The sequence below is a fragment of the Brachypodium distachyon genome, chromosome 2, assembly GCF_000005505.3.
Source record: "Brachypodium distachyon strain Bd21 chromosome 2, Brachypodium_distachyon_v3.0, whole genome shotgun sequence".
In the NCBI taxonomy this organism is placed as follows: Eukaryota; Viridiplantae; Streptophyta; class Magnoliopsida; order Poales; family Poaceae; genus Brachypodium; species Brachypodium distachyon.
Genome location: NC_016132.3, coordinates 46,469,031 through 46,490,173, shown reverse-complemented (window position 1 = coordinate 46,490,173; position 21,143 = coordinate 46,469,031). Strand labels below are relative to the sequence as shown.

At 42.1% G+C, this 21,143-nt stretch overlaps 4 protein-coding genes across 5 annotated transcripts; 3 read left to right on the top strand and 1 right to left on the bottom strand.

The window, feature by feature from the left end:
• Nucleotides 1-46: 46 nt before the first annotated feature.
• Nucleotides 47-3,722, top strand: LOC100832245. 2 transcript variants are annotated; one of them, XM_010233829.3, is made up of 10 exons: nt 47-523; nt 690-748; nt 836-935; nt 1,027-1,125; nt 1,252-1,341; nt 1,502-1,593; nt 1,740-1,832; nt 2,603-2,671; nt 2,777-2,989; nt 3,335-3,722. In XM_010233829.3, the coding sequence occupies exons 1-9, from the start codon at nt 170-172 to the stop codon at nt 2,910-2,912; spliced, it is 1,092 nt and encodes a 363-aa protein (XP_010232131.1). In that variant the 5' UTR covers nt 47-169; the 3' UTR covers nt 2,913-2,989; nt 3,335-3,722. The 2 variants fall into 2 exon arrangements, with proteins under 2 accessions (XP_010232131.1, XP_003569544.1); XM_003569496.4 differs by having other exon boundaries at nt 2,777-2,994; nt 3,335-3,664.
• Nucleotides 3,723-3,847: 125 nt separating this feature from the next.
• Nucleotides 3,848-5,629, bottom strand: LOC100828886 (dof zinc finger protein DOF1.5). Its single transcript, XM_010233828.3, has 2 exons — nt 4,247-5,629; nt 3,848-4,168 (listed from the first exon to the last, which is right to left on the bottom strand). Exon 1 carries the CDS (start codon nt 5,087-5,089, stop codon nt 4,616-4,618), a length of 474 nt encoding a protein of 157 aa, XP_010232130.1. The 5' UTR covers nt 5,090-5,629; the 3' UTR covers nt 3,848-4,168; nt 4,247-4,615.
• A 3,693-nt stretch (nt 5,630-9,322) lies between these two features.
• Nucleotides 9,323-12,423, top strand: LOC100832554 (ubiquitin-conjugating enzyme E2 36). The gene is made up of 8 exons (XM_003569497.4): nt 9,323-9,527; nt 9,642-9,669; nt 9,766-9,852; nt 10,654-10,712; nt 11,579-11,620; nt 11,700-11,773; nt 11,920-12,017; nt 12,106-12,423. The coding sequence occupies exons 1-8, from the start codon at nt 9,492-9,494 to the stop codon at nt 12,141-12,143; spliced, it is 462 nt and encodes a 153-aa protein (XP_003569545.1). The 5' UTR covers nt 9,323-9,491; the 3' UTR covers nt 12,144-12,423.
• A 2,481-nt stretch (nt 12,424-14,904) lies between these two features.
• Nucleotides 14,905-20,472, top strand: LOC100831953 (katanin p60 ATPase-containing subunit A-like 2). The gene is made up of 11 exons (XM_003569495.4): nt 14,905-15,156; nt 15,262-15,435; nt 15,547-15,593; nt 16,022-16,087; nt 16,207-16,314; nt 16,940-17,006; nt 17,498-17,582; nt 18,832-18,992; nt 19,256-19,357; nt 19,736-19,958; nt 20,058-20,472. The coding sequence occupies exons 1-11, from the start codon at nt 15,112-15,114 to the stop codon at nt 20,189-20,191; spliced, it is 1,212 nt and encodes a 403-aa protein (XP_003569543.1). The 5' UTR covers nt 14,905-15,111; the 3' UTR covers nt 20,192-20,472.
• Nucleotides 20,473-21,143: the final 671 nt, after the last annotated feature.

Sequence of the window (21,143 nt, the reverse complement as noted above, 5' to 3'; positions counted from 1 at the left end):
GAGGACCCAGATATTTAGGAAGCGTACGAATTTGTACAAGTCGCAGCCGCGAGTCGACGGAAGGCGCCACCACACGACGCCTCTCTCCCGTTAACCCGTCCGGATCACTCTCACCCTCTCGGCCTCTCCCTCCTCTTTGCATTCCCCACAGAGATATTTCGCGGCCGCCATGTCGCTGCTCGCCGTCGTACCCAGCCGCGCCGCGGCCGTGCGACCCCCGCGTGCCTCCGCGGCCTCGGGAGAGGCGGCGGCAGTGCCGGACCTGCCGGCGGCGCGGAGGCCAGTGAAGATTATACTGCCCAAGAAGAAGCCGCAGAAGTGGTCGACGGGGATGGAGCCGGGGGAGTACGGCGGCGGGCCGACGACGGTGAAGCCGCGCAAGTACTGGATGGGGAAGGAAGACCGCGACCCCGTGGGCAACACCGACGACTTCATCTGGAACAAGAACTTCCTCCCCCACATGGAGCGCGTCATCGCCAACGGCGGCACCGACACGCCCCCCACCATCCCCCGCCTCACGCCGGTACGCCCATTCCCGGCGAGCGAGCGAGCGGGCCTTTGTTCAACTCACCGATTCAACCAGCCTACATCGTCCCATTTCCTTCCAGTTTCCAATCGAGCAGAAATTTTCGCTGACTTCTGTGGTGGTTGTCATTCGAAGTTCCTAATTAAGCAATTCGTTTGGGCAGGTGGACGAGGACGCCAACTCAGGGTTCCTAAGCATCAACCGCGCAATGAGCCTTGACAGGTTACTCTCATCCCACCTCGACTGCTCAACACTTGGTGTCCCGACAATCATTCCTCGAAGTTTAGTAATCTAGAGTGTGTATTGTAGTGTGGAGGTTGATCTGAGCAAGGAGCTTCTGGCGCCGACCGAGTCAATCTTGAAGACCCAGGTCAATGCTGCCCGGCGTGGTAGATCGATTAGAGCTGAGGTTATTGGAACCCCTTGCCCTCGATGTGCAGACTTATTCTCCTTGCCTCTTGGGGATGATAATGAATTAGGTTCTTGTAATTCGTATGTAGGCTGTCAATAGATCCACCTTCATTAGATGGAAGCTAGCCCCGACTCGACGAGAGCAGGAGCAATGGGACCGAGCGACCAGGGCAACCACCGGTGGCATTGTAAGTTGTCGTACTTCTATAATTGCCATGTTGTCGGTATCTCTTAATTAAAACATGTTCATATAACAGAACTATGTTGGTGTATATTTCTTTTCTAATGACTTCCCGATTTTGGTCCCTCTTTAGGATGTTATACTAAAGGAATCAAAGTCGAAAGTGCAGCAACAAGGGGACCCCAAAGTTTTGGCAGCTGAGGCCAGAGAACAATATCTAAAGGTATATATCCTTTAATTCAATCAGGATCCAGTATTGCTAGTTCCTATTGCTTTCCTTCACATTAACTGTTCTTTTCAGAGTTGTACAATGCTGAATTTTGATTGTTCTTCATGCACAAGCTTTTGCTAGTATTTTACTCACAATGCGGGTTGTTTTGCAGTTGAAAGAAAGATTGCAGCTCCTTACTTTAGGTATTGGTGGCATTGGTGTTGTTTCTGCTTATGTTTCATACTCTCCTGAAATTGCTGTGAGGTGTGCAATTTTTTGAGCAAGTTACATTGACTGAGTTTTTTCTTAGCCCTTTTCTTATAAAGTTATAAGCTGGTTGTTCATTTGTGTATCATTATTACAGCTTTGTTAGGACTATATTACTTCTACTAATCTTAGTTACTCTTCAGCTTTGGTGCGGGGCTGATTGGATCGTTGGTGTATCTCCGCATGCTTGGAACCAGTGTGGATTCTCTAGCTGGTGGAACAAAAGCAACTGCCAAGTATATTTCTAGCTGTTTCTGTTACAAACTTGGTTTCTGTTGGGGTTTAGAAAAACTTGGTTTGGGATCAATACTTGATAGGAATTACTCATCCCTTCACCTAAAGTGCTCATACTTGGTTTAGTTTGGGAGAGCTAAAATGTCAAAACATAGTTGTGATCTCATTCTATAAGATAACAGTCTATATTTGTTAAAAAAGAGAGAAAAATAGCAGGCTATGTTGTCGACATTGACTCCTCTCATGACCAATCTGTCAGAGAGCTAGAGAGCCTGCAAGCAAAGATATCTTTCTTATTTGAAGAACTTTCCAAAGTTAGGTCTTAAGCTCAAAATTTCTCCTGTAGATGTATTTCAGCCTTCCAGACAAACCACTAGTCTTGACTTACGCCACCTTCAGCTGTCCTGTCCAAATTTGGTTCTGTTTTCATCTGTAAGATTCGCAGATACATGAAGACAAGTCTGATCCTTTTGAAGCCCTTCCATTGGAACCCCTTACATTGATTATCTGCTTTCGTTTACGGGCTTAACCAAAACGAAGATTAAAAAACTGATGTCTTCATTATCTGAATATCTTTCTCTGCAGTCAAGCTCCCTGAGTAGGAATTATTAAGTGCATACTCCGTTTATCATAGGATGCCCTTTACATATGTTGGGCACCCTGTGTTTTGTATGAAACATACTTACAACAGACTGTGATTGCGTTCAGCAAAGGCTAGGTAGCTTCTACTGCCCGCTCGTAATAAATTACAATTATTCTGGCATGCTTGCAGGGGTGCTGTGGCGCAGCCAAGATTGCTTATTCCAATGGTTCTAGTGATGATGTATAATCGATGGAATGCGTAAGCAGATTAAGTTTTATTCAACTTTTGCTACTGAAATATCCATAGTATGTTAACAAATGTTTTTTCTTACATGCATATTTTGTCATTGTTGTTCTGATGCAGGATATTAGTTCCAGATTATGGCTTCATGCACCTAGAATTGATACCCATGCTTGTTGGGTTTTTTACCTACAAGATTGCTATGTTTACTCAAGCAATTCAGGAATCCATACCTGATGTTGGAAAGCGTGAAGTTTGAATGCTGTTCTGGTGAATAGAAAAAATAAATAGAAGATTGTTGCCCTGAGAGAAGATCGGTTACCATTTACCAATATAGTAAGGTGCCAAGCTTTATCCTTTCTTCAGCACTATAGCACAATACTCCGTATATCATAATATCATACTCCCTCCGTTCCATAATTCTTGTCGAAATATTACATGTATCTAGACACTTTTTATGGATAGATACATCCATTTTTGGACAAATTTGAGACGAGAATTATGAAACAGAGGGAGTATATGCAAGCCATGTCAACCATAATATTGTAGTTGCCATAAGTGTGATCCTGGTAATTGAAGAATTTTGAAGATTTATGCTAATCCTGCCCTTTAAGCAGTAGTATTACTGTAGGCGTTTTGAAATGAAGTATGTTGATTTCTGATACTCTTGTTTTTTGACAGGTCCGTTTTTGAAGTATCTAATGTGATGATGGCGCCAAGCACATAAGGTGCCCATTAAGGAGACTGTCTGAAAATCTTGACTGGTTAACATTATTCCACTGAATGTTTACTATGACTGCACAACAGGAAGTTGGTAAATATGCATGCTATTGAATTCATCTTAGAAACAAACTTAAATCATGAATAGTTTTGTAAAGTGCGCATCTGAAAACGGTTAGGTCATTGGCCACCGAACTTTATGGTTGAATTCTATAAGGAGGTCAGGACTTTGGATCAAAACTGAATGTTTGTAAATAATGCAGGTTGTCAGTATAGTCATTTCAAAAGAAATTCATTGCTCGTGAAGCTCTAGGCGAGATACTCTTGAAAAATTATTATTTTCATGAAACATGTTCGAATGCCAAACTGGAATACAGTATGGGGATATACATGCATGAGTTTGATAATGGGGATATACATTACACAATGCGCTTCTGACAAATGCACTTACACTCGTAGCAGTGGAGGACTTGATGAGATATTAAGTGTGACTGTGTTTAACTGTTTATCGTTGACATTGAGGAGAAGAGATAAAACAAAAATGGCGCTATGTCACACTACCAAGAACAGCTGAAAGCCTGGAAGAGGAAATAATCAAGCTGACCTTTTCTTGGAATAATGTGAACCTTCTCAGACATATGCCTTTTTGTATGTTGTACAATAGATGCTTCCGTTGATGCCATTGACACTTGCAAAAACACCCACCTACCACGTATACATTCCATTTAAGCTGCGCATCTACATCAGCTCAATACTGTCACCGATTCCACGTGATCCATTGAATGTTCCCTGCATCTAATAACTGAATGCTGCAGAGGAGAAACATGGGGCAACAACAGGAAAAGTAAAAGTAAAAGTTGGAGGTCCTCTTACAATAAATCATGGCTCAATCTGCCACTTAGGATCATCATTGCCACAAGGAAGGAAGTGGTACATCCATTTGATTTCACTAGTGGAGTAGCAGCTACCAAAGCATTTTTTCTTTCTAAATTCTCTTTCGTCGCTGGCCGTTGCCGCATCCTTTCGGCCACCAAAAAGAATCCTAAAATGGTATCAAAATAGAACCTACTTGGACAAAGAAAAGCCCAAAAGTGGACGAGAGCAGATGATGGTACACAGTGCGATGGTCGTGGTGTCTCTGACGCGTCGGCCCGGGGAGGTAGCGGCGCGGAGCATTGCGCCCACGCACGCGAGGTCCCGGAAGGAAGAGAAAGCCTCTCCACCCACGCCGCGCGCACACGCCTACGACAGCGAGTCAACGCTCTCCGCTGCCCCTTCGGAGGCCGAGGCGGACGCCGAGGCCGCGGCGGCGGCCGATCGGGCCGCGTTGGGCCGAGGCCTGCGGCGGCCCGGGGACGCGGAGGCGACGCGCCGGAGCGCGCCGCCGGCCGTCCAGTAGCGGCGGCAGGCGCGGCAGAGGTGGCGTGGCTGCCGCACGTTGTAGTTGTTGAAGTAGCAGAACTTGGTCTCTCTGCTCCCGCACCTCGGGCACGGCAGCGGCTCGCCTCCGGCCGGCGCCTGCAGAGGCGGGGGCGACGGCGGAAGAGGAGGAGGAGGCGGGGGTGGGGGTGGCGGGGTGCTCTCTTCCGTGGAGGTGGAGGCGGTGATGGAGGCGGAGGCGTCGTGTTGCGCGGCGGCGTCGGGCTGGATGACCTTGCCGAAGAGCTTGAATCCGGAGGCGTCGGCGGTGGCGGCCTGGGTGGGGAGGTTCGCCATGGAGGCGGAGAGGAGATGGGGGGTGGGTGGAAAAGTACTCCTTTATATAGGGGAGGCCGCGGTGGTCATCCCCTTGCCTCTTTACTTTGCTTAATGTACCTGACTTCTTCTCTTTTGACAGCAATCCGGTGGAGTACCTGACTTCTTTGTGTGACATGCTTTTTTGCTTCTCCCTTCTCTCCTCTTTCCCCCCCTCCCTCTGGATATTCTTGGAGTATACTACTCCAGTTGTTTTAAATCAATTAAATCAGTTAATCTTGGACAGGAGGATAGGATGGGTGCAGGTATGGGCCCTGCATGGTCAGACAGTGGTGACACGCAAATAAAGAATCATGTGGAAATTCTGAGAAACGTACTGTGGCATCATGTGACTGTGCAAAGTACCACGATGGGTGCAACTTTCCATGCTTTATCTCGCTCGCCGTCCTCCAGCCGTGTTGACTAATGATCTCTTTTTGTATATTCTTCTTGTCGTTTGACTTTTCAAGGCTTCTGTGGTGATCCGTTCCTGCGTGAAAGCGGAAACGGACTCAACCGATCGGAGCAAATTATTGATGTCTGTCTAAATAATCGAACCTCAAAAAGAAGCAGCAGCAGCACCAATAGAGAGATCTTTCTAGATCTATTGTTTCGGCGTTGACTTAGATTCGCTTTTTGTTTTGTGCGTGACGTTTCGTCCTGCAAAAAGGATGGAGATGTGGCAATACGTGTGCGGCGCCGCGCACCCAGATACGGAGTATCTCCTGGAGCGTGACGAGAAGAGAATTATATGGCCATCTCGTCTCGCACCTGCAGTTCGTCTTCTCCTGCTGCTACGTTACAAGGTTAGGCCGTGAAATGTACAGGTCCATGTACTATTTGCAATATTTTGCATGAACGAGGTGCAACGAATGCGGCTATATCTACTCCAGCTACCACTGTATCTGGCTGGCTGGCTGGCTGGCTGTATCTGCATGTATGTATTGTATGGCCCAATCATGTGTAGATTATTCCATCACGCTTCTGTCCAATCACGTGGAACGTTGTTCCTACCAATTGTATCTGCAACACGGTAACTTTCCTGACTGATAAAAAAAAAGTAGTCTAGCCGGGTAACGTTGGCGGAGTTCTCTCTTTCAGGGAAAGGCGGTCAATTTCCGTCAAGCAATTAGAAAATAAACTCTGTACAGAGGGGATCACGGAGATGCCCGGAAGAGGAAGGGGGCAGGAAAGGAGCTAAACTTTGACAGAGTTTCTTTAGTGGTTCGCACAAGGACTTTCTTGTCAAATGGACATGGATTGTTTTTTCTCCATAGTCAACTCTCTCTCATTTTTTAACTAAAGTCAACTCTCCAAGTCTAGTTTGCCTCTTGGCAGAAAAGTTTTACCTTGGTAGAATCATCATAGCATTTTGAGTAAATATCACAAAGCTAGGGATGCAAAAGGTATCCCACCAATGGCACACTTATAGTTTATTTCTCAAAAATTCATATTTAAATTTTGGACTGAGTTTTTGAGAATTTAACTAGAAGTGGGCCTTCGCGGGATCCTGTTTACATCCCTACACAAAGCCCCAACCATTGTGACCTCAACCTCACTTTGCCACAATTACACAGAACCATACAAGAAAAAAAAAAGAACATCAATGGACTCCTTATTGCACGGTTATCATCTAAGTTCATTTTGAGCACAGTTTTTATCCTTCCATTTTGACTTTTGACACTTTCTTTTGCCTAGTCGGCACTGACTTGTGGTCCCAGACAATCAGAAATGTTGTTAAGAGCGGCTAGGCCTGAGTTTTGGGCTAAGATACAACAACCCCAAAAAGTGATGGGCATGTGAATTTGTTACCCAAAATTTATGATAAAGTGATGTAGAAGACCCAAATTTTGGAGTTTTATGGCACTAGCTAAAATGCATGTTACGGGATTCACAAAAAATTGCATAGGTTGCATAAATGTATTTTTGACCTTATATTTCCAATCTTTTGCTGAATAACAGTTAATTATCTCAAAAATATACATCCAAGCAATTCTGGATCAGTTATGTTGATTTTCTATCAATCTCAAAAGATTGTGATATGTGTATGTACCATACTAGGTGCAATTATGTTGATTCCTAGCAAACTATAAAATAGTCTCAATTGAGTGAACAGACAACCACCCTAAGCTGAAACTCAAGAACGCAAAAGGTAAGGAAAACGGTAGCTTCCCAAGTTTCTTGTGACAGTAGCTTCTCTATTTATTTTTTTGGCTGGAACTAGTTTCTGAAGCCGATTTCATATATACTGCAAATGTACACCAAGACTGTTTCTTCGAAGCAAGTGAAAGCAATCGGTTGGTGCACTGGGAATCGATTAGTCAAGCTTACTTGCCGGATCAGAAAGGCATAAGTATATATAATCAAATCTTTCTTATTTAAATGCTGCCGTCCCAATAAATAAACTAGTGTGTAGATACGTGGATGAAACAGCTCGTTGTTGGATAGTGTTGCTGTAGTACAGATCTAGTAGCTATGAAAAGAACAGACCTAGTCGATTATAATCTTAAATTTCATTCTTTCGTTCAACGGTCTCTCCCCCTCCCCTTGTTGTTTTCTCCTCCTCCTGTCTGTTTGATGACTCTGATCCGCGCGCTAGAGATTAATCATATGGATGGCGTGAGCTTCTGCGCGTGATCGCCCAGTCGTTGCAGGTTGCAGCCAAGAAAAGAAAATTCAGGGGAGGGAGAAGAAAAGGTCCCGCGGCCCGCGGGATTCGATCGACTGACGCAACGCTCGACGTCACAGGTTGATTCACGAGCGGCGGTGAGATGATTAGCGTAGGATTAAGGCCATGTCTTCGTGTTGGCAAAGAATCATGAATAGTCCCAGCCTTTAAAATAAATAAATTGACACGCACCCTTTGTTTTCGTCAGATTCTTTTCCTACTTTCCCAGATTTCGGCGCAAAAGAATAAAGAGTCTTGTATTAAATAATAATTGATAGAATGAGAGAGAGTAATGCTCTTTTAGCATACTCAATCTGTTCACAAATAAGTGTACGTTTTGACTTTCTCATAAGTCAAAATTTTCTATGTTGGACCAAATTTATTGAAAAAAGTAGCAACACATATGACATCAAATCAGTATATTATGAAACTATACATTTCAGAACGAATCTAATGATAGTATTTAGTGTCGTAAATGTTGCTACACTTTATAATAAAGTCAGAGTCCGTAATAAAGTCGGTCAAACTTTAATATCTTTGACTTAGCACAAAACTATAAGTACATTTATTTGCTTGTGCAACGGGACGGATCATTATTATGTGATGACTCTACGCTAACTTGGTGTGAAGAATGAGCCCCCACCGTAAATAACATCAAAGTTTTGGAGCCAACACCGGGCGCTACATTTATATGCTAATATGGTTAATGCTTACTCATCATGTATAGTTAGTTTACACAGTTGCACATCGTATGCTATTGCGTTAGCATTAACTCTGCATATGAAAACATGAATGGGCTGGAAGTCAACAATATGAATGGGCCTTTTTAGAGTCACTAAACATTGTGTAATTTTGCCTCTTTTTTTCCTTACTTGACGCTATAGAATATGTGAGTCAAGCTTTCTATACTTGGATGCAAATAGATTCAAAACTATTTAGATAGAAAATGCAGAAGTTATATTGCCTAGTCAAAAATGTATCATTTACCAGTACATGTGTTTTGCTGAGTCCCTAAAGATGAGAAATGAAAAACACACTGTAGGACTAACAACTGGTGACAATATTGCCACTACTGTTAAACATTGCATCATCGGCGACTCATCACAAATGGGTTTAGAAGACTCATTAGTGATATTTGTCACGACTTGCGGATAACAGAGTCTAAAAGATGTTTGCTGAAACACCTTAATTTCAAAGCCTGCTTTGGTACGAATTCAACCGCGAAAATGAATATATATTTTTAAAATTTTCAAGATTAGTAATATATATTGTTGTCGTCTCATGTGTGTTGTGTGTATTTTTGAAAGAAGAATGTATTCTTGAAAAGGTGTGTCGTTTGCACTTGATACTTCGGCTTAATTACCCGTTGTGGCGTTGTGCGCGATGCAAATTAGGTTTTCTCAAACTTATGTCTGCACTTTTTTTCCTCTAATTGTGGCACTTGCAAATAATGCTCATAATAATTCTGATATGTGTGTACCTGGCGTGATAAACCTGCACTGATCCTATCGCAGGGTTCTGTAGCATGGAATAAAGCCATGGAAGCAAACCCGCGTCCGTGCGTATAATAGCGAGCATCCATCCATCTCCACCGCCTACCCCCGTACCCTGTTCCCCATCTCGGCTGACGGCTCCTGCGCCTCTCCCGCACGGAACTTAAAGCATCTCCGGCGCCGCGCTCACCGGAGGGAGAAACCCGCGCCCCGGCCCGATCCGATGGCCAACAGCAACCTCCCGCGACGAATCATCAAGGTGCGCCTCCGATCTGATCATGCTAGCACAGATCTCTCGACGCCTTCGATCCGATTCATTTTATTTTCCTGGCTAATTTTTTGGGGGGATTTCCGTGTGGTTGGATCTATGCAGGAGACGCAGAGACTTCTCAGCGAGCCAGGTGCGGCTGCTTTTCTATCTGCGGTTTTGGTGGATTCTGGTGAGGTGTTACATTTCTGGGTTTGATTTCTGTTGTTTGAATGGCTTCTTTGTGCAGCGCCGGGTATCAGTGCGTCGCCCTCGGAGGAAAACATGCGCTACTTCAACGTCATGATCCTTGGGCCGGCGCAGTCGCCCTACGAAGGTATGCTTATTATTTTTGACAGAATAGCGGCGTTCTTGTGTTTTTTAGGGATAAATTACGGCACTTCTAGTTAGCAATTATTGAATCGATATGTTTCTGTTCAAAGCCTGTTACTAGATGTTAGAGTTCTCAAATTTTTGTGTTGCAATCATGGTAGCTTCTACACACATTTTATGGTTCTGCTGTTCGATCATTCTGGTGACTTGGCCTCTTCTTGGGCGGTTATCATGTTTGATGAGTCTCAGGTGTTGAAGGTTTGTAACTATTAGGAATATTTTCCGGACAGTCGTACACTTGTTTTGCTTGTTTCTTGGTTTTGGGGAGGAGAGTCATCTTCTATTGTTTCTAATCGAATTGTTCTGTTGTTTGATTCTGTCTGTTTTCATTTTGTCATGTCATATTGATATGTATGCCGTCTTATGGTACATAGTGTGCTACATTGGCTTGCTTAAGCCCTTTGGAATTCGTAAGTTTGGTGTATGAAATAGGACAAAATTTCTATCATCTTTAAATGGTAGGAAATGACTCATTTAGGATAATGGATTTGTTCCCATTTAAGAAAGTGCACTGGTTGAGTATCCTGTGTAGCAAATACTCCCCCCGTTCCATAATTCTTGACGCAACTTTGTCTAGATACAGATGTATCTAGACGCATTTTAGTGTGTTGGTTTGCTCATTTTAGAAAGAATTTGCATCAAGAATTATGGAACGGAGGGAGTACTATTTTGCACAGCTGTATCTGTCATGCAACAGACATTTTTGGTTTTCTGATATCGTTCTGCTGCCTAATCTGTTGATCAGGTGGAGTTTTTAAGCTGGAACTCTTCTTGCCTGAGGAATATCCGATGGCTGCACCAAAGGTAATTGTTTGTAGATGGGGTCTTGTTAATGTTTTGTTTAATGCTATTGAGCTTGTACACTTCTAAGCTAATTATGCAGTATTGAGAATTGTACAGTGAGGTTTCTTCTCTTTCCAATATGCCTTCTGCTTTCTTTTGTATAGCTAAGTACTTATGGTACAGGTTCAACAAACAATAATTTGTGTTCTAATGGAGAACATCAATCCGATCATATTTCTAGCTTGAATAACCAAATTTGTCAAAATGTGTTTCTTTGTGAGTTGTTTTAACCTCATGTCTAATTATTCATGTAATTTTTGTTGTGAGTCTTCACATTCATGGTGCTCTCCTATGTCCTTGAGGTGATAGTGTATTTATGCATAGCTTGTTGTTGTGTTTAGACAATTAATTTATTAGAAGGATGAATAAATAGCACTCAAGTTGTTAAACAATCGTTAACAGACTATCATTTCACTCCTTTTTTTTTTCTTTGGTGTCTATAAATTGTGAAATGCTATATAACTAGCACAGTATCTGCCTTTGTGTTGCTATGGACCAAAAATAGATGTTTAAAGAGGACGTTGTATTATATTATATAACACATTTATTTTCATCTCAATGTGCCAGATCAACATGTGACACACACACAAAAACAAATGATGTAGCCCAAAAGTTGCCAACCGCTGCCACCGATTGAGTCTTTTATAGGAGTAAACAATATTCATTCTCATCTCAATGTGAGAGATCAACATGTGGCGCAAAAAAAAAACGAAAAACAAGTGATGTAGTCCGCAGGCAACAGGCCGCTACCACTGATTGAGTCCTCTAGGAGTAAAGATATTTCTGCCAATGTTTATAATATTTGGTCATTTTCCTTGTTAATGCAGGTTAGGTTCCTGACCAAAATATACCATCCCAACATTGACAAGGTGAGCAGGCATATTCCTTTGTAGTGTTGGTCTGCTCTCTACAGAAATTATTGTTCCTAAACAGGATCTACCTATATAGCTTGGTAGGATATGCCTTGACATTCTGAAGGACAAATGGAGTCCGGCTCTTCAGATCCGAACAGTTCTTCTAAGGTATCCCTCCCTCCCTACCTAACTTAATTTACCAAATGCTTGACATTATCAGTTTGCTTCACCCCAAAAAAAATCATAAAATCCCTGATTATAGAAAATGGTTCCGATTTTTATATTTAATGTGGTAACATTTTTCTTGCTTTCAGTATCCAGGCACTCCTAAGTGCACCAAATCCAGATGACCCTCTCTCTGATAACATTGCGAAGCACTGGAAATCCAATGAGGCAGAAGCTGTTGAAACAGGTAATTTTAGTTGACAAGTCTGATAATAGTCTCTCATTTGCCCTTTGGCTTATGATATCTTAAGCAAGATATGTTCTGGCATTTGCAGCAAAGGAGTGGACTCGTCTGTATGCGAGTGGCGCATGAACCCAACACTGCTCTTGATGTAATAACTCATCATACTTTAGCTGGTAATGAAGTGCCATTCGCTTGATAAGAACATACAGGAGATATTTGCAATGAAAAGATCTTAATGACTACCACTATTTGGTTGTACACCTGTGGTTGGTTCCCTTTACCCTGGGGCACCTTTGACTAATCAGTATCTGTGGTAGAACTTCCTGCTACTCCAGTATATTAATTACTCTATGTAGGGGAACTTAACAAGTGTGCTCTTGAAATTGAAGCTGGTTTGTTTGGCTGTTGATTTTGTTGTTCCTCTTTTCCTGCCATTGGGGAATTTTTCTGCCAAATCTTACTCCCTCCGTTCATGTTAATTGGCACAAATTTAGTACAATCCGTGCCAATTATGGAACGGAGGGAGTAGTTGAATATGTGGCGATGTTTCCTGAGACTGCATCTGATACTCTTTTATCTTACTAGTTGCGTTAGTCACTTTTTGCAGGTTCACGGCCCTTAGCTTGTTTCTCAAGGTGGCCGTTTTATTTTTTGACTTGAAAGTGAAATCTTTTATCATCTGGCCATCCGGGGCTATATTTTTGAAATGTCAACCTGACTCTTCCTTTGCCGCCTAGTTCCTCTGTGTGCTCACTTTCGCTAGTCAGTCCGACTACTCCTTCCGTTTCATAATTTTTGAGCAAAAATAAATTTATCTATTGCTAAAAAACGTTTATCTATTGCTAAAAAGCGTTTAGATACATGTAATATTTTGACATGAATTATGAAAGTGAGGGAGTACTGTTCATGTTAGAACGCTCATCGGCTGGTTGCGCAAGCGCAAGCCAGAAAAGCCACCGCTGTGTACGAGGTGGCAAGTAGCAGCCAAACTTACTGGAGTACATCTGTTCATAAACGACAAACTTTGTCCTAAATCTGAATTTTTCGAGTTTGATCAAATTTATAGAAAGTACAGTAATACTAATGATAAAATCAATGTAGAGTTATACATGTTTGATAGGTTTTCTATAAACTTTAAATTCTTTTGACTTAGGATGAAATAAGGATTTCTTGTACTTCATTCGTCCCGTATTAAGTGACTCTAATTTGTCCAAATACGGTGTTTATGCCTAAAAAGCGTCTAGTACATGTAATAGAAAGTCACTTAATATAAGACGGAAGGAATATTTTATAACGGAGGGATTATATACCAAGTCAAAAATGATCCCACAAGCTAGGGGATGAGTTATTGTCGATTTTAACCTGTATTCATTCATCCATTGCAAAACAGTTATAAAACAGGAGAACTGCTATATTCTTTGATTAGCAAGGGAAGAGATGCAAGTTCCGGAGTTGCTCTTGGAAAAAACCAAGGCAGCGGTTGTACAATGTGGCAGCGAGCACACTCTCCACGGTTCACCGTCGTAGACATGCTCATGGGCTCATGGCATGACTCCGACCGAATAAGTGTGTACGTTGAAAATGGAAAAAGGAAAAAGAATGTGTCCATGGAAACTCCAAGGCCTACCTGCCTGTCTTCCGGCGCCCGCGCCTCCACTAGGTGGGTCAATCGACATGCGACCTTTGGAGCTCCAAACTAAGGGCTCGTTGGTTTCAAAGAAAAGAAACCAAAACAGAGCAAAACTAAGCTCTATTCGGTTCGTAGGATTTTGAAATCAAAGAAATAGAAAAAGTAGAGGATTGAGATGTCATGCACACTTTAATCCTTGAAATTTTAAATGAGGTCCAAACTAATGTGTAGAATTCTTAGAAATTAGGTCAATTTAGGACCAATCCTTAGGAATCTAGCTCCTCAATTCTATGAAACGGATGCTACACATAAGAAAAAAAATCATAAGGTTTGAAATGCTATAAAAATCCTTTAAAATTTATACAAAACCGAATGAGCAGTTAGTATTGTCATAAGGTGGCACATGCCATCTTAAGGATTGTCCAACTTCATCCCTATGGTAAAAAATAGGTTGGACCTAATGTTCAATTTCCTCCAAAAAACAAAGTAATTCAATGATATTCCTAAGGAATCAATTTGATTGTTTCCTACGAAACGAATGCATCTACAATGAACTTTCTTTTGGAATCCTAAATCCTTTACATTTCCTACAAAATTCTCGTGAAACGAACGAGGCCTAATGGGTGCCCGTCTCTTTTCAATCGTCCTCAATCGACATCCATCCATTTTAGAGCGGTAATTCATTCGATGCCCATCTCAGACCCGTGCTACGGGTTCAGCCATCACGCCATGCATCTATTGAAGCCTCTTGCATCCACAACCAGATTCATATGATATGCTTCCTCCGTCACATATCAAGTGCCTCAAATGTACCCAAATATGTATGTATCTATATCGAAAAGTACATAGATACATGTAATATTTTGTCACTTAATATGGGACGAAAGGAGTAAAAAAATTCAAGAACACATGCACGTATTTTCTGATATATTTGGGGGCTTCAAACACAATAATGTCATCCATTCTACCACACACACACAATGCTCGTTCGTTTGCACTTTATAATAACGGACAAAATTTTAGAAATAATAGGGAAATGTAGTAGTGGCCAGAGACCCATTATATTTTCCTATTATTCCCATTGGCACATGCTCGTCGCATGACCCCGACCGAATGTCCACGTGTTTAGTGCACCGTGCACGTTCAAAGCGGCGGAAAGAAGAAAGAGTATGACAAGTGGGACCAGCTAATTTCCTGCGAAGGTTTTACCAGCGTCCTGCGGTCGCGCCGAAGTCGTAGACGCTCTCGCTGTCTCGATGATTCGGTGAAAAACCAGCGCAGACTCCATTGTTCTGTTCCGTCGCTCCGGGTTGACAACCCAACCTCCCCATTCCCCACCTCGCACAGCTCCCCCCTGCTTCGGGAGCTGTCGCGTCTCTGCGCGCATCGGAATCCCGTCGCTGGCGGCCGTGGTATTGGCAACCCAACGCCTCCGCACTCCCCCCTAATTCGGGAGCCGTCGCCGCCATGGCCGCCGGCGACGAGCCCTCCATTACCCGCTGGTCCTTCGAGGTAATCAAGTCACTGGCCTATGCTGTTCCTATCACAACTCCCTTCCAATCGCTGCTCTCCCTTGCTGAGATCTCGCTGTCCCCAATCGCTCTGTCCTCGGTTCAGGACTTCGAGCGCTACTACGACGCGCGTCTCGGGATCCGCGGCGAACCCAAGGGCGACGGAAACGACGTCGATGACGAACGGCCGCTTGGGTCAGGCTCCGCCGGGAGTAGCCCCGCGGCGTTCCACGCCAACGGCGGTGCCGACCTGGCCGTCTTCGAGCAGTTCGAGCGTCTGGTTCGCCCTTGTCTCCGAATGCTTCGATGTTACTACTACTTCTGTGATGATCCAATGAATAATAGTCGGGTGCGAAGAACTAATACTTTTTCTATTGATTTTCGGTTGCAGAATAGAAAGGTCGGATTGCACAACGGGGCAATGGAGGCTCGGCCACTGTAATACTCCGTACTCGTTACTTGCTTGGGTACAGTAGAACTAGACGTCTAGTTCGCATGCGACATTTTCTTAATCTGAATTACTGCGATGACTTCTTAAGAATAGCTAATTTTGACAAAATGCCCCGATCACTAATTTTGGGATGTTCTGTCAATCATTAGTAATCTTTGAGTGCGGTAAAATTCAATTGAGGCTGCAGTATCTACTTCAATCATGAGTCGGATTGTAGCTTATATAGAATTGAAATCTGCATTTTAGTTGATTTGACAAAATTTTACGAATTGGTGCAAATTCGAATGTTCTACTGAGGGAATTCCATATTTACCAAAATAAAGTCATGAGCTCTACGCTATTAATTGATAAGAATTATAATGAAATGGTTGGAGCTCAGTGGAAGTACCCCTTTTGTGAATTGTGAACTTTGCAGGCAGAAGTCCCTACTTCCTCCTTTTGAATCTGCAGAAACACGCAATTTGGCTGAGACGTTGTTGAGGTAACAGTCTCACCAAATATGTAGCTCTACCTCATCTTATCATTTTTGTACAATTGTACTGTCATGTATTTCAGACCTTTATACCATACCTTCTAGGTGTAATGCACTAGTTCCTACAGGGATATCATTCATGGGAGTCCAGATGTCAAATGGGAAAGCATTAAAGGTTTGGAAACTGCGAAGCGTCTTCTCAAAGAAGCTGTTGTCATGCCTATAAAATATCCTAAGTAGGTTTGTTTGCTCCCTGAAGTGATATAAGCAATCTGGATACTTCTTATAAAACAGAATATTGATATAATGATATGCCTTGCATTACCAAGGAGTGCTTTGTTGCTTAACATGTGCTTCAAGGGGTGAACCAATGTTATTCTCACTGAAATTTAAAATAGATATGTTCACGTAGTTAGGAAAAATATGTTAATTTTTGTAGAATTTTGACAAGAAGTGCCCCCACCCGATAATTTGCCCCCACTTAAAAAAAATCTGGTCTACCCCTGATGTACTAGATAGTTGTATATACCTACGATATGCATGGCTCATAAAACTTTTTGAATCAAATTTATGATGCACACTTCACATATTGTCATGGCCATCCGGATTTCAAAGGTCAATTCAGTTCAACTTAATATTGTTATGGGTGAATGCAACTGGTCATGATGCCATTCCAGATATTGTTTACTTTGATCCTTCCATATATCCTATTAGAATGCCCCAATGTGCTTTAAGGTCAATTTCTTTATAGTAACTACGAGATAACTGACAAATAACAACTTGAACTTGTATCAACCAGGCATTGTTTTGCTAGTTCTATGAACATCTTCTCCTTTGTTCCTAATCAGGTTCAGATTATAGGTACTTCACAGGTCTGTTATCACCTTGGAAAGGTATATTGCTTTTTGGTCCACCAGGAACAGGAAAGGTTCGCCCTTAACAATTTTGTTTGCATTTTTCTTTTACAGCTGTTTTTATTCATTTCTGTGAAACTGTGTTATCCCGTTTTAACAATATTGTTAGCACTTCATCATGAGACTTTGTTGTTGAAACATTCGTCCAAACCGTACCTAATATGATTAAATTCAACTGTCTTCCACTCTTCCATAAAATATCTTGCATTCAGTTGAATGCCATATTGGGATTCTGTTAATTATTGGCCTATCAACATTTTGGAGACTTGTGCTATATTACATGTAAGCCAAGTACCTACAGTGTTGCTATTGTGCTTTCAAATGATTATGAGATAACACCAATTATTCACGATCGTTTCCTTGCCAGTTCTCTTCTGTTATTTCGTTTCATTTCAGATGTAGTGTTTTCCATTCAATAGATTAGCTGTCATGCTATGCCCAAACTAAAATCACTGACCATCATAAAGTGCAATTGGTGTAACTACCTGCATATATTTCGTTTCAGACAATGCTAGCAAAAGCTGTGGCTACTGAGTGCAAAACAACCTTTTTCAATATTTCAGCCTCATCAATTGTCAGTAAATGGCGTGGTACGTCTCCCCACCCACTTGTTTCTGATGTGCAGTTGCATTGTTTTTCTGCTATAACCGTGACCATATTTTTCTTTCAATGGGGCCGTGCTGTACTGCCATGCCATACTGTTCAATACATGTGGCATGGACTGATTTTTTGCATTACTGTAAGCCTTTTCTTTCTTTAACACTCCAAATTTTTGCTATCAGTTTATGTTAGTTGTTATACTTTTGCATTTGTGGAATTCTCTCTGAGAGTAGTATTTTGGCAACTCCAAATCTGTCCTCTCAAAACTACATATTCCCACAATTTCCGAGTGGGAAAAGTTTATTGCTTTTATCCTTGTAAGATCCGTAAAAATCAGTACATGTTCCTTCCAGCACGTTAAGGGGCTTTGGCTTGCAGCCCATATAACTATACTAAAATTTGGCATTACGGACAAAAATATCTAATGTTTTGTTTCGCAAAATTTGGCTCTGCTTTCAAAAAAACTGACGCTGCCAATCCATCCCTGGGCAATGGAACTGTGCGCCCCTTTTTGGAAGGCCTCTTGCTGGTTGGCATGCTGATGTGTCAAGTCAGGAAAGCATGCATTAGATGCTTGAATAATTTGATTACGGTGCTTTTAATGATTGTTTCTCCTAAACAACATGTCTGATTTGTGATACGTCTGAACAGTTTAATTCTTGATGATTTAATCAATTAATAAGGCCCATACTGGCTATATTTTGATGCAAAAAGGTTGTATGCTATGTGTGACCTGCATGACATTCTTACAAATTGTTGGATAGTGACAAACTACAATCCAAAACCCTTTACTAGATTGTGAACCTGCAACTTCCAAACCTTCTGCTACCCATCGATGCATCGTGCAATCTTCCGGACATTTCTTGCCACCAGCTCACTGTTTGCACGACAGGTGCACCCTTTTGCCTGTGATCTTGTCACACTGTGCATTACTTAACGGTCTTCCTTAACCATTCTGTCCACTGCTCCCTGCTTGCACCACAAACTTAAAATGACCACACCATTGATTTATGGAACATTACTAATCTCTAACATCACTAATCTCTATGGAATATCTCTTTAAATTTATCCACATATGAGAAAATATATTTGCAATTAGATAATTGCACCCCCTATCTGCTTCTAGATTTAATTATAACCTCAAACATCATATCCTTAATTGTGCATGGAATTCTTGTTTACCCCATTTGTAGCGAGATATATCAAGTTTTTCTTACTTTCATAGTTAGTATGGTGCAGGTGACTCAGAGAAACTAGTAAAAGTCTTATTTGAGCTTGCAAGGCATCATGCACCGTCTACCATTTTCCTTGATGAGATTGATGCCATCATTAGTCAACGCGGTGAAGCTCGTAGCGAACATGAAGCCAGTCGGCGATTGAAGACTGAACTATTAATACAGGTAGCTTTCTTGAAAATTTAGAAAGTACTATGAATTATGTTTCAATGCTCATTAGTTGTTAGTTTCTCAATGACAAATTATGGAAGGAAGGAAATTGGAGAACAAGCCTTTAAACCTCTTGTAGCTTGAACACATATGATTCAGCCAGCACTTGAAACATCCTAAAGTTGACATGTTGAATAATAATCTACCGGATGCTTAATGTTGGCATGGGCTGTTTTGACTCTGTGTTTTGGTTGTTCCATAACATTTCATTGCTGCAGATGGATGGGTTAACCAAGACCCGTGAGCTTGTTTTTGTTCTAGCGGCCACAAATTTACCATGGGAATTGGATGCAGCAATGTTACGCCGATTGGAAAAACGTGTATCCTTTTCTAGACAATCTAGTAATAACTAACTGCATGTGTGCATATAAGTTTTGAGAGCCCATTTTCTGTTTTTGTGGTAATTATATCTTGGAGGGATACCAACAATTCCACTTGACAAACAATTAATTTGATCTTTGTTGGTGAAATATATTTAATTATGAACATTTTGAGGAAGATCATGTCCATAAAACACATCACAGGCTTTACTGAAGGTGTCATTTTCCTAAAGCACTAGAGTATGCAATTCACCCTATATGTGTGGAAACGGTTGATCAATCGTATTCGAGTACCAGAGTTCGGCTGTGAGCCTGTGAGATTACATTGATTTCTCTACCTAAAGAAAAGTATTTTTTTTCCTTAGCTTGTCCGATCAGATTCTTGTGCCCTTACCAGAGCCAGAAGCTAGACATGCTATGTTTGAAGAGTTCTTACCATCCACTCCTGTAACGATGGGGATTCCCTATGATGTTCTTGTGGAGAACACTGAAGGATATTCAGGCTCTGATATACGCCTTGTGTGCAAGGAAGCAGCAATGCAGCCCCTTAGACGGTTAATGGCAGTTCTAGAAGGTACACAAGAAGAAGTTCCTGAGGATGGTATGTGCTCTGTTCTTCACTAGTGATTTCCCATCTTTACGGGAACTCCATTGTAAATTCAGTGATATTTAAGCACCTTTTGGGATTAAAATGTTGCAGAGTTGCCTGAAGTAGGCCCAATAGCGGCAGAAGATATTGAACTTGCTTTGAGGAATACACGGCCATCTGCTCATCTCCATACACATAAATACGAAAAATTCAATCAAGATTATGGCAGCCATGTCATCAGCTAAAGTTGAGCTGCAAAAGCAACAGCATTACCCTCCCTAGATTTCTGAGGTGCACTCTGAACTGTTCCCTAAGCATGTCTAGAACTCATTTCTGCTGGAGCTTGTTGATAAAACTTTGTTTGCACGTGATATGCAACTTCTGTGTTCCTTCGCAGAATGCTCAATTACCATCCATGTATTTCCAGCTCCTACGCATTCCTCGAGTGCAATATATGTCCCACCATGTACATTACCATTTGTTTGATGAGTAATAAGTGTTGAATTTTGGGCCTGCCCTTATATAATTTCTGAAAAATCTCAAAAGGCTCTTTGGGTGGAGTATCAAGAGTGCAAAGATCAGGCCCATCTTGCTAAGGGAGGTGTTGAACCACCTACGGTTTTGTGCATTTGACTCCCTTAGAGCATCTCCGGCCGCGTCCCCATTTGGCGTCCGGCCTGTCACTTTTTTCGGCCGTATGAGGGGCGCCGGCTAGAATTTGTTTTTAAGGTCAAGCCGGTTCATAGCCGGTGCCCCCAAACGCCTCCCCAAACCAAATTTTACAATATTGCAAATTGAAACAAGCACATTATTTGATAAGTTTTGAATCACATTTCAAACAAATTTAATCAAATTCAAGCAAATAAATAAGAAAAGCTATACGTTTCCTCGAAGCCTCCACAAATGCTCGACCAAATCATCTTGAACCTGCTGATGAGTACTGGCGTCTTGAATTTCTTGCCGCCGGGCGAGGAAAGCAGCAAAGGCGGCCGACACCTGGTGATTGACATTGGCTAGAGGACACATCCGTTCATACGGTTCAGTGTCAAACACCGGACATTCCTGTTCGCTCTTGATGATCATGTTGTGCATGATCACGGAGGCAATCATGACTTCCCACATCTGATCTTTCGACTAAGTGAGAGCAGGGTAACGCATGATGGAAAATCGAGCCTGCAACACACCAAATGCCCGCTC

What these genes read in the sequence shown, in the direction of transcription:
- LOC100832245 (XM_010233829.3), top strand. Translation starts at nt 170, where the DNA reads ATGTCGCTGCTCGCCGTCGTACCCAGCCGCGCCGCGGCCGTGCGACCC. An exon ending in TCTCCTGAAATTGCTGTGAG is followed by an intron (nt 1,594 to 1,739) that starts GTGTGCAATTTT and finishes GTTACTCTTCAG; the next exon opens with CTTTGGTGCGGGGCTGATTG. An exon ending in ATGTATAATCGATGGAATGC is followed by an intron (nt 2,672 to 2,776) that starts GTAAGCAGATTA and finishes GTTCTGATGCAG; the next exon opens with GATATTAGTTCCAGATTATG.
- LOC100828886 (XM_010233828.3), bottom strand. Translation starts at nt 5,089, where the DNA reads ATGGCGAACCTCCCCACCCAGGCCGCCACCGCCGACGCCTCCGGATTC.
- LOC100832554 (XM_003569497.4), top strand. Translation starts at nt 9,492, where the DNA reads ATGGCCAACAGCAACCTCCCGCGACGAATCATCAAG. An exon ending in TCCCGCGACGAATCATCAAG is followed by an intron (nt 9,528 to 9,641) that starts GTGCGCCTCCGA and finishes GGATCTATGCAG; the next exon opens with GAGACGCAGAGACTTCTCAG. An exon ending in GGCAGAAGCTGTTGAAACAG is followed by an intron (nt 12,018 to 12,105) that starts GTAATTTTAGTT and finishes TGGCATTTGCAG; the next exon opens with CAAAGGAGTGGACTCGTCTG.
- LOC100831953 (XM_003569495.4), top strand. Translation starts at nt 15,112, where the DNA reads ATGGCCGCCGGCGACGAGCCCTCCATTACCCGCTGGTCCTTCGAG. An exon ending in GCAATGGAGGCTCGGCCACT is followed by an intron (nt 15,594 to 16,021) that starts GTAATACTCCGT and finishes TGAACTTTGCAG; the next exon opens with GCAGAAGTCCCTACTTCCTC. An exon ending in GTCCACCAGGAACAGGAAAG is followed by an intron (nt 17,007 to 17,497) that starts GTTCGCCCTTAA and finishes ATTTCGTTTCAG; the next exon opens with ACAATGCTAGCAAAAGCTGT.